We start from the raw sequence: 15,216 nt of genomic DNA, 5'->3' as shown, positions 1-15,216 counted from the left end.
GCTGAGGTGTGAGGTATATGAATCAATTGGCAAGAGATATTAAAAAGACATCAGAAAAATCAAAAAGAAAAGAAAAATCTCTGGATGAAAATATAGACTATCAAAGTCTTATGTGTAAAAATTCCAAGTAAAAGAAAAATAGATGTATAACAGGTCCTTGAATCAGGGCCCAATCAAAATGATCTAAGCAATGAGGCATTTACCCAGTCAGTAGCCAGGACTACAGAAAGGTACCACACTATGAGAGGCAGAAAAGGAAGGGACCAGATTATAGAAGCCAAGTAGGAGCCAAGGTTTTGGGGATACTCGTCTGTGAGTATCTTCAGAGTGAGTGTGGACACAAGGAAAGCCTATGTCTAACAATGTTAAACATAGTAACCTCGAGTCTTCACACTAGGTTCAAGACCTTTGTATTGGCCTAGAAGTGCATCAATCCATCCTGGATTGGCCTTTTTTTGGCTCTGTGCAATGGCTCTTGTGTGTATATCTTGTCCTGGAATCAGACAGAATCATCAAGCAAAGTCCCATAATTTATTTAAATAATTAGTGGCATCATTTTTATAGTCACAAGCTTTTTAGGGCATGCATTAGCAAATGTATTTCAAACTTGTAGCACTGAAAAGTCAAAAAGTTAAAGAAAATCTTAATGCTGGTGACATGTGCTTCAAATATAAAAAGGAGAGAAAAAATAATTAAAAAAACTGAAAAAGTATATTGCACATGCAAGAAAAATATAATAATAAAAGAGCTTTTAAAAAATTCAAAAATATAGCTTATGATCATTGACACTCTGTGTCAGCTAAGAAAATAAAGATTACAAGACTTTCTCACCAAAAATGAGATCCATTTCCTCTTAATATCTGGCCATGATCACTGTGAGTAGAAGGCAAATGAATTGAACAAGGTTAACAAATTTTTTTTTAAATACAGTAGTACTGTAAACCTTAAAATTTCTTAGACTTATAAATGTTGGAAATTTCACCATTGGGAAATTTCATACTTGGAAAATTTCTTACTGATAGTGTATTGGAATGTGAACCCCAGTGGCATGGAAGGTTCCTTCTCCTCCCTTCTTAAGATTACTTTAGGACAGAAACCTTTTGCTGAACAACGGAAAGGGCTTTGACCTATGCTTAAGCACAGAACAGGAATTTCTTTGAGTCATGATTGATTTTAGAATTGATACAATAGAGATACTTGGAATGACAGAATCAGGTCTTGGAAAATACAATTTCCACCCCACTCAGTCCTAACAGGATTTAGGAAGGGCTGCAGCATAGATCAAAATTTAATTATTTGAGAATATGACCTCCAACAGACATGTGCAAGGCACAGACCTCTGGGCGGTCCTGGGTTAAGCTAGAGCCACCATTGGCACAGGGAAATTGATGGACAGTGATTGGTAGACGTGAGAACTGAGGGGAGGGAACTTGGATGGTTTCCTTAAAGATAGAGGGGTCTGAGGACTGAAGGGGGGTTGGAGAGTTTTGGCTCTGAGTGGTTGGAGAGGTGCTCTGAGAAGCTTGCTCTGAAGGAAGCTGAAGGTGGGGGCCTCTGAGACTGTTTCTCCATTTTGGTCACGTGAGTAATAGGGACTGATCTCTTTTCTTTGCCCCAGCTATCTAAGGGCTTGGGCCCTTTGGCCCAGCCTAAACAGAAGGGGTATTTAAGCCCTATTCCCTTCTCTCCCCTTTCTCTCTCCCTCTCTCTCTCTATCTCTAATTCCTTTCTTCCTCCTGTCTGTAATTAAACTCTATAAAAGGCTGACGGCTGACTTGAGTTTTCATTTAGGAATTACATAGCTGAATTCCAAATTAATATATATCAGTCTTTTAAAAGTGATTTCCTTGTCACAGTACAAATATGTAGTTACCAAAATCCCCCAAATTCTCAATAGCCCAATTAATTACAATAGCAAACAAACACACTTTCATATTTCACATAAGTTGCTGTATGACATTTTTAAAACCTATGAATTGATGGACATTTGTCACAATTTTTACAAACATAGCAATCTTTCAACCTTGGTAATAAGCATATATATATATATATATTTTTTTTTTTTTAAACAAGGTAAAACTCATCTTGGGTTTAGAACATAATCAAGAAATCTAGATATCATTCTGGTGCAAGTAAAGTAGTGAGCTGAAGAGTATAAATAAAGGGATGCTCCTTTTGGAGGCTTTTTAAGGGTACAAATGCCCTGAAATTAACTGCCCAACTTCCATTCACATGTGGGAAGGTTGGGGTTTATAAAATGTATTTCACTTCAGCTAATGGGCCTTACCTCGTGGTAGGGGCAGGCAAAAATAACCAGATTGTTAAAAAAAAATTCCAAAAATCATATTTCAAAAACCCTTAAAATCAAATCATTTGAGGTATTTAGCACATTAAAATTCCAAAGGTTGTTAATATAATTATAACCAATTCTGAAGTCCATCTATCCTCAGCAAAATAGAAAAAAGCTGTTTTTTTCATATATGGGCTTATTCACAATAATATTTGTTCAACACAGTTATAGGGGAAAAACAACAGAATTTCAAAACTCAGTACATTCAAAATAAATTCAATCAACCTTCAGTTCAAGCAGAATAATATTGAATCCAGTAATATATGAACTTAAAATCACAAAGTTAAACCTTAAACAAAAAAATGCAATAGAATACAGAGATTTTTATAAACCATTGGAGTCTGAAATGCCTTAGAATATAGCCTTTAGTCTCTTCAAAGTTCCTTGGGTTCTTGTCCATTTAAATGTCTATTGTCCAAAGGCAGAGTAGTAAGGGCTAGGCAATGGGTTTCAAGGGACCCGTCCAGGGCCCCATAGCTGGGAAGTATCTGAGGCCAGATTTTAACCCAGGACCGAATGTCTTTATGTCTGGCTATCAGGTCGCTGAGCCACCCATTTTCCTCCCCAAAGTTAAAGTTGAATCTTTGGGCTGAGTCTGCTCCCTGACAGGCAGGTAAAATCAATGAAATTACCAGAACAGTCAAAAATCCTTTTAAACAGCCCATTGCTTTTTAAGTTTCTGTTTGAAAAATCTGTTTCTTCCCCTCTCCCTTTTCTCTCTTTCCCCTCTCCCCTGATATGATCCCTCCTCCTGCCCCAGTCCACCCACATGGAGCCAATACACCCCCGTTTGCTTGGAGGCTTAGCTTAAGGGAAAATTACCAGGTCTCCTTTCCCTCTCATCTCTCCCCTCCGCCCACGTGGCCAATACTGTTACCAGCTGGTCGCAATGAGTCCTGAGAGATCTGCTCCAAGGATCTGGGTGATAAACCAACTGGGGTTGTGCTCGTGGGTCTGGGGCACAGAAATAGGCAGGCAGTGGGCCGGTGAGAGGCCAGGAGCAGGAGCTGGAGCGGCTGCGGGGGTGGGCAAGGCCGGGACCAGGTACCAGGTGAGGATGATCAGGGCTGCAAGGCTGCAGGCAGGAAGTGACGGACCGAGCCAGGTGGGGTGGGCAGCAAATGCAACAGGTCTAGGCACTAAATATTAAAAGTTGAACTAAAGATCAGAAAAGAAATCAGAAGATTGAGAGTTTTTTCTCCCGAAGTGGTTACGCCAACTGTAAAGATTAAAATTTAGGGGAGACTGAGGCATCTGAGGCAGGTAGAAATTAGTTTCTCTCTGCAAGGAGTATTATATTTTTTAGAGGTTTATTGAAGATTAAGGATTAAAGAAAATACAGGATAAGAGACACGTGTCCAGGCCATAGAGAGGCCTAGACACAACTTCACCTAACATTATGAAAAAAAGCCACGCCTGCCCCAAAACGGAAGTCCAAGACCCAAGAGAGAGAGCTCAAAAGCCTTTGAATCAGCTTAAATACCTTCTCGATCTCAGCCCAGGTGAGATTACAAGGCATTCTGGGGAAGTGGAGCAAAGGCTCGTGGGGATTGTAGTCCTGTATTCGAGTCTATTTTTTACAAGGGGCAAGGGAGAAGAATGAGGTGGACTTTTTGTAGTATCTTTTATGTGCCAAGTACTGTGCTAAGAGCTTTACAAATACCATCTCATCTAATCCTTAGGACAACTCCTTGAGGAAGGTGCTATTTTTAATCCTCATTTTACAGTTGGAGAAATTAAGCAAACAGAGGTTAAGTGCCTTGCCCACTGTCCCCTGGCTAGTAAGTGTCTGAGGATGGCTTTGAATTCTGGTCTTCCTGGCTCCAGATCCAGTGCTGTTACCATTGACAACCCTATTTGTCCAACTAGGATTCAGCTTGAAATACTAGGCAGGAGAGACCATCCCAGAGCTGTGGATGGTCAGCTACATCCAGTTCTGCAAAGCATTCAGTATGAAAAAAAGGATTGGAAAAAGACTGTCTGTTTTAGCTATTTAGGAGATTGTTGGAGAGAACTGTTTGCTGAGTGGTGAGGTTAGAATCCATATTAGCAGAAGTTTGCTAAGTGTGTGGGAGGCAATGAATGTTTATTGAAATTTATAGAATTTAATAACAACAAAGTGAGAGAGAAAGGGGTTCCTTCAGCTTAGTGAGCAGAGGAAAAAGCCAGAATCCCAGAAGCCTGCTGCACTGGAGCCCTAACTAGCTTTTAGGAGGAAGGATTTAAAACAATTGAAGGCTAGCAAGTCCAAGTGAAGAGTTTCTGTGCCTCCACAATCCACTATGTTAGTCTTTGCTCCATGCTTCATCTCCTGGTTTAGTGCATTGAATGCATTCCCTCCCCTCCTTCAATTCTTGGAAGATCTACTTTTTTTTAAAGCTCAGCTCAAGCATCCCCTTCTTCAGGATGTCTTTTTTGAATCATAACTACCTACTGCTTCCCTCCTCACTCCCAAATTACATCAACTTTTGAAAACATCATAGAAATCAAAGTTTGTTTTGCAAACACAGAGAGATTTTTGTCTTCTCATTATTTCCTAAGGTCTGGCTACTGAATTGGAAAGCCTTCGTATTCCGAGACAAAGGGGAGGACAAGAGAGATTCACTCCTGTCACTTTAAGAAATATCTCTAATTCTTACTGGTTTCCTTTGGTGTGTGCTCCATCTGCTTTAAGTGCTCCCAGTTTTTACATACAGGCCTTTAATTAAGGGAACTGTTAATTTTATGTTTGGGCTGAATATTTAATTGGTTGCTAGGGATTTAATTTCTAAATCCCAAAAATAAATTACTAAAGTCAAATGGAATTTGTGGTAGTTTATTTTACAATAGAGGGAAGATATAGATATTAAGGAAGAGAGAAAAGGGGGGGAAAGAGAGAGGGACAGAGAGAGAGAGAGAGACAGACAGAGACAGAGAGACAGAGAGAGAGAGAGTTCTATGGCAAAGTCCGAGTCTCCTGTGTGTGTGTCTCTGTTTCCACTTTTAAAGACCTTTTTTTCTTGTGTCACTTCCCCTAAACTTATACATCTCCCAATCACAGCCAACACTCCACTCCAGGACTGCCCACTCTTTAACACGTGGGTCACAGACCTCCCTCTCAGTGTATGAAATGGGTGTTCACAGCTTTTTGTGGTTAAAATCCAAGATGGGTAGATCTCCATACTCAACTTTAAGTACAGTGCTTTATATTTTGGGGATTAAAATCTAAAAATAGACAGAGGATTATAATTTAATCTTCACAATCAGGGAAGAGCTAAGTACCTTCATTGTTACAATCAGGAGAGAGCCAAGTCCAATCTTCACAGAACCAAATGTGCATATTTGGTTTGTTTTTTTTTTTCATGGGAGATGTGAACTATGTGGCAAAATGGTGGGAGCTGGGGAATCTATTGCTGACCTGATTAGAGAGACGATTATAAACATAACAAAATTTCATTATTCTAAACATCATAGGAAAGCTGAGATGGAAGCAGCTATTAGAAAGAAAATTGAGTACGAGAGGAAAGCTTTGCGTATTGTTGAACAACTTTTGGAAGAAGACATCACTGAAGAATTCCTTGAGAAAGCTGTACGTTTTTTTAAATTTTCAAGTATGTGTGGTCTAAGACTTTAAAATATTTGTCATTAAAGTTTTATAGCATGATAGTCATTAGAACTGGGCCCCATGCTGTTAGTCATATAAAATTAGGAATTCTGCAGTGGGTATAGCTGAAAAGCCCTGGGCCCAATGTGCTTCACCCAGGGAAGGCATAGGACACTTTGACCCTAGAAGACACTTTGTAAAATAAAACAAGCATGTCAGTAGAGAGTGAGTCTCCTCACCTGCCCTATTATTTTTTAAACCCTTGCCTTCTATCTTAGAAAAAATACTTAGTATTGGTTCCAAGACAGAAAAGAAGTAAGAGCTAGGCAATTGGGATTAAGTGACTTGCCCTGGTCACATAGATAGAAAGTATCTGAGGCCAGATTTGAACCCAGGATCTCTCAATCTCCAGGTCTAATACTTTATCCACTGAGCCATGATTAAATCATCATGATTTAAAAAAAAAAAAGCTAACTCCCCTAAATATGATTCTCTGTATTCAGGGTCAGTATATTTTAATATACCCTTCAACTTGCTGATATAGTCTTATTACCCAGTTCATCTCTGCCCTATAACTGCTTCATAGATATTTTTCAACCTACTGTGATTAATCCTTTTTTTGGCAGGAATGTCAGGGTCCTCAGTGGAGGTGTCCTCCCCTTTCCTGCAACTTGTCTTTTTTTTTTTAACCCTTACCTTCTGGCTTAGAATCAATACTGTATACTGCTTCTAAGACAGAAGAGAGATAAAGGTTACACAGTGAAGATTAATTGATTTGCCCAGAGTCCCCCAGATAGGAAGAGTGTGAGGCTAGATTTGAGCCCAGGACTTCTGCTTCGAAGGCTGGAACTCTACCCACTGAGCCACCTCCTTGCCCTCTCAGCCTATTGTCTGAAATAGAACTTGACAGTCATATGGAGAAAGATGTGAGAAAAAGTTACAGGCTTCTATGTGTGTAAGAAAAGTTTGTTTTCTGACTATTTTTGCAAGTTGTAAGAAAATCCACAATTATATTTTCCAAGAACTCCTGGTAAAGATTTCATGTGGCTTTTTTCACTGCAGGGGAAACACATCACATCTGCTCACTACAAGGATGTCGTGGAAGAACGGTTTATCATCAAGCTCTGTGGTTACCCTTTATGTCACAATAAGCTAGGAAATGTAAGTAATAAGCATGCTTACTACATTAAGACTGTATACAAGTTTACTTGGGTATGATAGCTTAGTAATTGTTGTGTGGATGGGATTCAGCTAATGATAAAAGACTCAGGTTTCTTATTTAATTCCTCATTCTTGTCATGTTGATAAAACTCTACTCTATTTTTAGGTGCCAAAACAGAAGTACAAGATTTCTACCAAAACAAATAAGGTTTATGATATAACTGAAAGAAAGGTAAGCCTTAAGGACTATCTTCAACAGTCTTAAATTATCCACTTGTGGTTTTAAAGATGGTTTCATGTGTAATTACAAATTTGGAATTTTGAGCTTGAACCATGTAACTTGGACTTGAGAAAGGGAGAAGCAGGGAATAGAAAATGCTATTATCTTAAAAATTATAATTTTAAAAATTCTAGATTAAATCACTAAATTTTTTTCTTTTTGAAAAAAATTCATTATAAATGTCATTCCTTTTGCTTTCACTTATAAACATTTCACACACATAATTAAAGCAAGGGAGTACTCTACAAAGAAATACTTTTTAAACTTCACAAATGTTCACTTCATTCAAACACTTGGCCTAATTACAATAGCCTACAGGGGAGTTGGCCTGCCTTATAACTCTCTTCACTCCAGTCTGCCTCCATTTAGCTACTAATGTGATTTTCCTAAAGCAAAGGTCTGACCATGGCCCTCCACTGTTCAGCAAACTTGAGTGACTCCTTGTCACTTCCAGGATCACATGCAAACCCTCTGCTTGGTTTTCAAATCCCTGCATAACCTAACCCTACCTACCACCACACCTTACTCTTGGATACGGTGATACTACACTCCTGGCTCTTCCCCTACCAAATACTCGATCTGTTTCCTATAATTTTCACTGGTTGTCTCCCATGACTGTAAGGTTCTCCCTCTTCATCTTTGCCTACTGACTTTCCTGGCTTCCTTTAAGTCCCAACTAAAATCCTACCTCTACAAGAAGCCTTCTCAAACTCCTCTTATTTCTAGTGGCTTCTCTGTTAATGATTTCCCATTCATCCTTTTTGTCTAGCTTGCTTTTGTATATACTTGTTTGCTTGTTATCTCCTTCATTAGATTGTAAACTATGAGGATGGCACTGTTTTTGTATCCCCAGAGCTTAGCACAGATACTCAATGTTTATTGACCGATGTAAAAAAAAATTAAGCAAATTTGAAATGCAAAGTGTCTTTTAATTCTCTTGTCTTCAGTTTTTCTGCAGCAATTTTTGTTATCGAGCATCTAAATTCTTTGAAGCTCAGATTTCTAAAAGTCCATTGTGGGTTCGAGAAGAAGAAAGGTAATTTAAATTATAATTTTAAAGTATTTCTCCAATTTTCTTTGGGAGAATAGCAGAGAAGTAGCAAATATTTTACCTGAAAATGTATTTTATGTAGGAGACACAGGAAAACCAGTTAGCCTTTTAATTGGTTAATTAAAATTAGCCAATTCTAATTAACCAATTTTAATTCTAATTAACCAACTAGGAAACTAAATGTCTAATTAACTAAAAACTTTAGAATCCATTACTGGGTTGAACATGCACATCTTGCCCCTCCAGCTGTATTTGTTTATTACTGATATTTATGTAGATTCTTAATTGTTATTCATTGCTTTAGCCTAAGATTTGGTTGTAAAACATGTCTCTGAAACTATGGTTGTCTGGGTATGTTTCCTGGCCCTGCTTATTTAGGTTAGCAGACTCACAGTGAAGATATTGTTGACAATGTTGACATGATGGGGGTTTGTCACTAAATGGATGTCTTGTCTTCAAATCATAAGAATTTTGTTCTCTGTTACAACCTTAAATTCAATGTGTCCAAAGTAAGACTCACTATATTTCCCCTGCAAATGCTTCCTTGTGCTTTATCTTCTCTTTTACTGTTGAGAGAACTGATCCTCCTCATTCAGGTTCACTACCTCAGCATTATCCTCCAGGCAGTTGCCAGATCTTGCTCCTAGCTCCACGGCCCCTATTGCACATCTCTTAGGGATATTCCCTTTTCCTTGCTCTTGGCCACCACCCAGTGTAAGTACACTCACTTCTAGTCTGAACAATTGCAGCAAAAACTTAATTGGTGTCTCTGCCCTGGTTAGTTCATCAGGCACAATTGCCGGTGATCTTCCCAATGCATGAATCTTACCCACAGACTTCCCCTGCTGCCGCTTCACTTGGGTCACTCACACCACCATCAGCTCTTACAGTCCCCAACTGCCTGACCTTCAAAGCCCATTAATCGGGCTTTTCCTGATCCCTCCAGCTGCTGGAGACTTCGCATCCCATAATACCTACTTTTAGAAATAATGCTTCAGTGTGCCCTTCTCGGATGAAATGTAAGCTTTTGGATGGTGAAGATGGTTTAATTTTTGTCTTTATTCCCTTTGAACCTATCACAGTGCTTGGTGCATAGTACAAGCTCAATGACTATTTATTGGTCCACTTCCCAAAGCCATTCGATTAGTAAAAAATTCAGTGGAACTGGAAGCCAGATTGTCTCCAAATCCAGGGATCTGTCTGCTGTGCCACACTGTTGGTCTGATCTCCCACGGAGGAGAGGTTGAGGAACAGTGGTTGAGTTGGGGGAAGTATCATGAGCAAAGGTGTGGAGATGTGTTTAGTGTGAACAGTCTGTTCCACTCTGTCTTGTGGAAATGCCCAGCTTGTCCGAGCCCAGCACAAGGCACAAGTAGGGGCTATTTCTAGATGTTTGTGGAATTGAATTCTATTACAAAGCTCTCAAGCTGCCTGTCAGGCTGTAGTCACTGTGTTGATCTATGTGTAAGTGCCCAAATGAGGGGTGTTGGCAGCGAGGGCTACGAGAGTTCAGAGGATGGAGGGTGGAGGCAGGGTCGTCTCCTTGGGGAAATACTTGATGATCTTGCACATGAAGAAGGAAGAACAAAGGCAGGTACTGCTGGTCGTGGTTTTCTCCCGGTGGAGGGGACCCTAAGTTCTTGAAGCCTTTCCAAGCTTAGGAGGATTTTCCCGACAGCCCGTGGGTTCTCTTCCCTGGGTCTGTGATCTGTGGTGAGCCAGGGGGATGGCTCTGGCACCGCTGGTCTAGACCTGTAATTATTCGTGCCTCTCCACACTAGTCTTGTCTCAGGGCTCATGTGCTTGGGCTGCAGGGACTATCTGTACTGGCTGTGGAATCCACAAGAGGGCGATGCTTTCCTTAGCTTTTTAAACCTATCGATACCCAATTCATTTCTCAGTTCTTCAAAACCCTGACAGTCCTTTAAATGTTACCCATTCAATGCGAGTGTTGCAGAGTTGTCATTGTGATATGATCTATTGTATAGAGTCGAGCAGAAAGTGTGAAACTGGCAGCTGCAGGCTGGATCTGGTTAAAATGTACTTGAGAAATGTTAACAAAATAAATTAAAAGGCCATAAAACGTAGAAAACTTTAATTTGTAGCTTTCCAATCCTTTTCGACTTGAGTTTGACACCATTAAAGACCAGAGTAACATTGCCTTTGTTTTTTTTAATATTCTTTTTCAGTTCCAAGGCAAAAGAGTGGTAAGGGCTAGGCAATTAGGGTTAAGTGACTTGCCTTGGCAACAGAGCTAGAAAATGTCTAGGCCTGACTTTCTATCCATTGAGCTTTTGATTTACTGAGGCTGCCCCTGACTAGCTTCTTTTAAGTAACAATTTTTGGAATTTGAGAGAAAAATTTTTTTAAAAATCAGATCACTATAAACATAACCATCATCTTTCTCTTTGAACTCAGGTCTTTCATGTTATTCCTAATTAATATTTTTTCAAAGGTTTTATTTTGTTGTTGTTGTTGATGGTACTATAATGTTATCATTATACACAAATTTAATAAAAAGTTAAACCCACACTAAAGCATTAATTTAGGAAAACTAATTAGATACACTGTTGGGACTAGACCATTGATGAAGAATGGACCTGCTGTAAGAAAACTGTTTTAGCAGAGAAGGTTTTCTGGATAAGGAAATAAGTTATTTACCAAAAACAATTAAAATGGAAGTTTCTGAAACCAGTGGAGAGTAAACTAATTGTTGTCCTGTGAGGGAAGAACATTTTTCATTTCAGAATTAAGTGAAAGTCCAACTGAAGCATTAAGACTTTCAGGCCAGAAAGACCAAGATTAAGAGCATAGCTATAAGCCTTTTGCAGTTAGTGGAAATGGCAGAACAATAGTGATTACTGGGGCGTTGATGCCCAAGATAGAGAAGGAGTTAGCAAGGGAGGGAGCACCTTTCTTTGGTAGAAGGAAACGTATTACAAATGGGAGTTTTCACTTCAGGAAAAGCTTCCTCCTATGTTTCATTATTGTCTGGAAAATCACAAGCTAATTGAAGGAAGGAAAGTCAGGTGTTGGAAGTTTAGAGTCTGATTGAAAGATCAGCCACTGTGAGGAGGGGAAAGAACATGGAAATTTGTAGTTGGGAGACCTGGGTTCAAATTCTGATTCATTGATTTATATCTTTGTAAATGGCTTCTGGGGTCCTTTCCATTTCTAAATCTGTGGCCTAAATATGAACCCAAGTGGTAGGAATAGGAAATGCTGACTGGATCACACAGTATATCATGTGGCCCAGCCTAGGGGGTTTTCACATATTGCTTCTTAGCATGAAACATAGTGTCATCTTGGAGGTGCGGAAGCTAGAAACCTCTGTAAGACAGCTTCTATAACCTCTTCCTGAACAACCAACCCCTTCATTTGTTTCTCAATGTAGAGAAGTTTCCAAAAAGAGGACTTAACATATATACCCACTTATCTTTGAAAAATCCCCACTGGTGGGCAAGGAACATAATCACAACGTTTTCAGTGATAAATGGAATAGGAGATTGTTTCTAGTTTTAAGTAGTTTTATTTCGGTGAGAGTTATATTATCAATATTGTGTGAATGTAAAAATACTAATAATATCTCAGATGAACCAGATTGTAAGTATTCATCTTGTGGTATTTTTTTGTTGTTATTTGTAGTTGAACTTAGAACTATCCCCATGGCAACTTAAACTGGGTAGAAGGGAATGAAAGAATCTCTACATGGCATGCAGTAGTAGAAAGACAAGTTTTTAACAAATTTGGAACAGAATTTTAGTCAACTTGAAAGAGTATCTGGTTTATTTTGTGTTTGAAAAATTATAGATGTTATATAGATTGTTGTTAAGTTCATTCTAAAACATAAAATCCCTCTTAGCCGAGCAAATATAAGGGTTTTACATGGAAATATAAACCTATCAGTACTTGGACTATTAGTCCAAAAAAAAAAAAGGCCTTCCTCTGATTTATTTTTTTAAAAAATCTAATAAATAGAGCCATTTTTCTCCCAGTGCCAGTCCTTTTTTGACTACTCCATCCCCCTTGCTAGCCAGTTAGTTGCTACTGTCTTTAGACATTTTAGGGATCCATTCCTTCCTTCCTACAATATTCTCATGCCCAACACCCTAGCTTAGGCCTTAACTATCTTTTGCCTGGACTATTTCAATACTTTCTGGGCAGGTCTCTACTTACACTCTTCTCTTTCTTCTTAGCACTTAGTGCAGTGCCTGCTTCATAGTAGGTTCTTAATAAATTGAGGGGCAGCTAGATGACTTAGTGGATAGAAAGCCAGGCCTGGAGACAGGAGACCCTGAGTTCAAATGTGACCTCAGACACTTTCTAGCTGTGTGATCTTAGGTAAATCACTTAACTTGCCCTTACCATTCTTCTGCCTTGGAATAGATACTTAATATTGATTCTAACATAGAAGGTAAGGGCTATAAACAAACAAACACTTGTTGGCCTCCCAATTGACTCCTCCCCCAGGTAAGTCAATAAACTACAACCAGATTTCTTTTCCTAAAACACAGCTTTCCATGTCAGTTCTATGTTCAGAAATCCTCACTGACTTTCCATTGCCTCCTGGATAATGTTCATACTTTTTACAAGCATTGAAACTCCTCTACCTCATCCTACCTTTCTACTTTTTCCCTAAGTGCAAACCAAACTGAACTGCTCTACCTTTCCTTTGCTTTCTAGCCTTGATGGCTTTGTTAATATATTGCTCTGTTAAAACCTACTTATCCTTTAGGGCCTAGTTCAGTAGCTACTTTTTCCAGAAAGTTTCTCCTGATGGTCCCAGCTGGTGATGTCTTCCTTCTTTGAGCTTTCTTGGCACTGTATATCCTCTCATGATTCTTGTGTTCTACCTTATATATAATTCCTTTCACTAGACTGTAAGCTTCTGGAGGGAAGGACCTAAGTCTTAGTCATCTTTTTAATGTCTTATGGTGCCTCTCAGTAAATATGTATTGAGCAAATGAGTTGAATTTGTTGATTTGCTATTCAGCATTTCATTATTCTCTACTACTAACTACTCTTTGTTTTTATTGAACCTCTGTTGATGAGAAAAGGAAGGCTTTGTGGGTGTGAACAAACTTGTATGGGTGATAGCCTTTTTACTTTACCTCTTGGTGGATTGAGAACAAGACAGTCCTTAGAGAAAGCAGAAAAACTTGAGAAGGCTCTCCACCCAAAAATATTTTCCCCCTTACATTTTACCATTTGGGTATAGAAGATTTTCTCCTTTGCACATTCTGTCTCATTCATGCCTGAACGTCAGTTGCTTTACACAGGTAAATCCCTGGATGATGTGGCTTCTATAAATGATAGTTTTGCTAGAGGGAAGAAGAAAGGCAGTTCTGATATTTGAGGGAGGAGAAAAAAAAACTTTGGGTCTTAAAGAATTCACCTTAAGACAAAATTATGGTACAGTGGTGAGATGAGATGGAAAATATTGTCTCATGATGACTTTCCTTTTGGTTTTCTCCAATCCTCCATCTTTAATTTGGCTATTTAAAGACTCCTCCCATATTTTCAGGGACCTCCAAAACCTATAACCTTAGGAGTGCTACTGTCAGTCTATTATTCTTATAATTTTACCATAGTAAATTAGGCTATTCTAGGTGATTCTTTCATAGTTGAGATTGAGTTTTAAAATGTTACATCAAGATTATCTTTCTTACTTTTAGAATCTGCTTCTATTACCACTATATTCAAATTTTGTTGGTAAAAATAGGGGTTTTCAAAATAAACTAGCTACTCTATCTTAGTAGGACTTATAAACTCTTATTCAGTCTCTCCCAGTAGCTCATTAATATACTTTCTTTTCTTATCCTTATTTTTTATTTGGTCTGGTTTATTTGGTCTGCAATACATTTTGGGACTCCAGTTTTTGAGTCATTTCAAAAGCAGGTTAGGGAGTTTTCTTATCCCATAGACCCATTTGGTGTTAATGTTTGTTCCTTTTTACATCTAACTACCTCTCCTGCCCCCAACTATGTTCCCCACCTAATAATACCCAACATCAGTGCCTCCCCCAAGTTACACATTAAATCTTAAAATTATAGAGCCTTAAAGCAGAAGCTAGCCTTAGAGATTCTCTGGCCCAATTTTTCTAGTTTTTATATTGCAGAAAGCCCAAAACAAGAATTCTTAACTATTTTGTGTCAGAGACCCCTTTGACTGGTGTTAGAGTCCGGTGAAGCTTATGGACTCCTCAGAATCAGGTTTTTTTTTTTTTTAAGCCCTTACCTTCTGTCTTAGAATCAATACTGTAATTGGTTCTAAGGCAGAAGAGCAGTAAGGGCGAGGCAATGGGGGTTAAGTGACTTGTCCAGGGTCACACAGTTTGGAAGTGTCTGAAGCCAGCTTTGAACTCAGAACCTCCTGTCTCTAGGCCTGGCCCTCAATCCATTGAGCCACCTAGCTGCTTCCCAGATTTTTAAAAATACATAGAAATAAAATGTATCAGCTTATAAAGGAAATAAATTATAGTGAAATAGTTATCAAAAATTTTCTTAAATCATGAATTCTCACTTAGAATATTATTAAAACCAACCAATATTTGACTCGCACACACACACATACATATATACACATATAAAAGTATAAGACTTGATGTCTGACTTTTAAGGAGTTTAAATCTAATGAGAAAGTTAAACATGGAAAGAGTTAAAAAGCAACAAAATAAAATATTTAACAATTTGAAACAACAGAAAAGATGTTGTAAAGCAGTTCATGATTTATTTAGAAAATAATTTAGAGGAAGGAGAGCTTATTTTATGCTGGGGCTATCAGAGAAGCTT

The 15,216-nt window shown here is 38.6% G+C and overlaps 1 protein-coding gene across 3 annotated transcripts in view; it reads left to right on the top strand.

The window, feature by feature from the left end:
* RPAP2 (RNA polymerase II associated protein 2) overlaps positions 1-15,216 on the top strand; it is an 86,003-nt gene that overhangs the window by 8,829 nt on the left and 61,958 nt on the right. For 2 of the 3 annotated variants that reach the window (XM_056815353.1, XM_016429830.2), the window contains 4 exons: positions 5,804-5,940; positions 6,996-7,094; positions 7,261-7,326; positions 8,322-8,410. In XM_056815353.1, the coding sequence (XP_056671331.1) occupies positions 5,804-5,940; positions 6,996-7,094; positions 7,261-7,326; positions 8,322-8,410 (391 nt within the window). The remainder of the gene's footprint in view (positions 1-5,803; positions 5,941-6,995; positions 7,095-7,260; positions 7,327-8,321; positions 8,411-15,216) is intronic. The other variant, XM_016429829.2, reaches the window with a different exon arrangement.

This window comes from Monodelphis domestica, chromosome 2, assembly GCF_027887165.1.
Source record: "Monodelphis domestica isolate mMonDom1 chromosome 2, mMonDom1.pri, whole genome shotgun sequence".
In the NCBI taxonomy this organism is placed as follows: Eukaryota; Metazoa; Chordata; class Mammalia; order Didelphimorphia; family Didelphidae; genus Monodelphis; species Monodelphis domestica.
The sequence above is the reverse complement of the archived record's forward strand: the minus strand, read 5'-3'. Positions and strand labels throughout refer to the sequence as shown.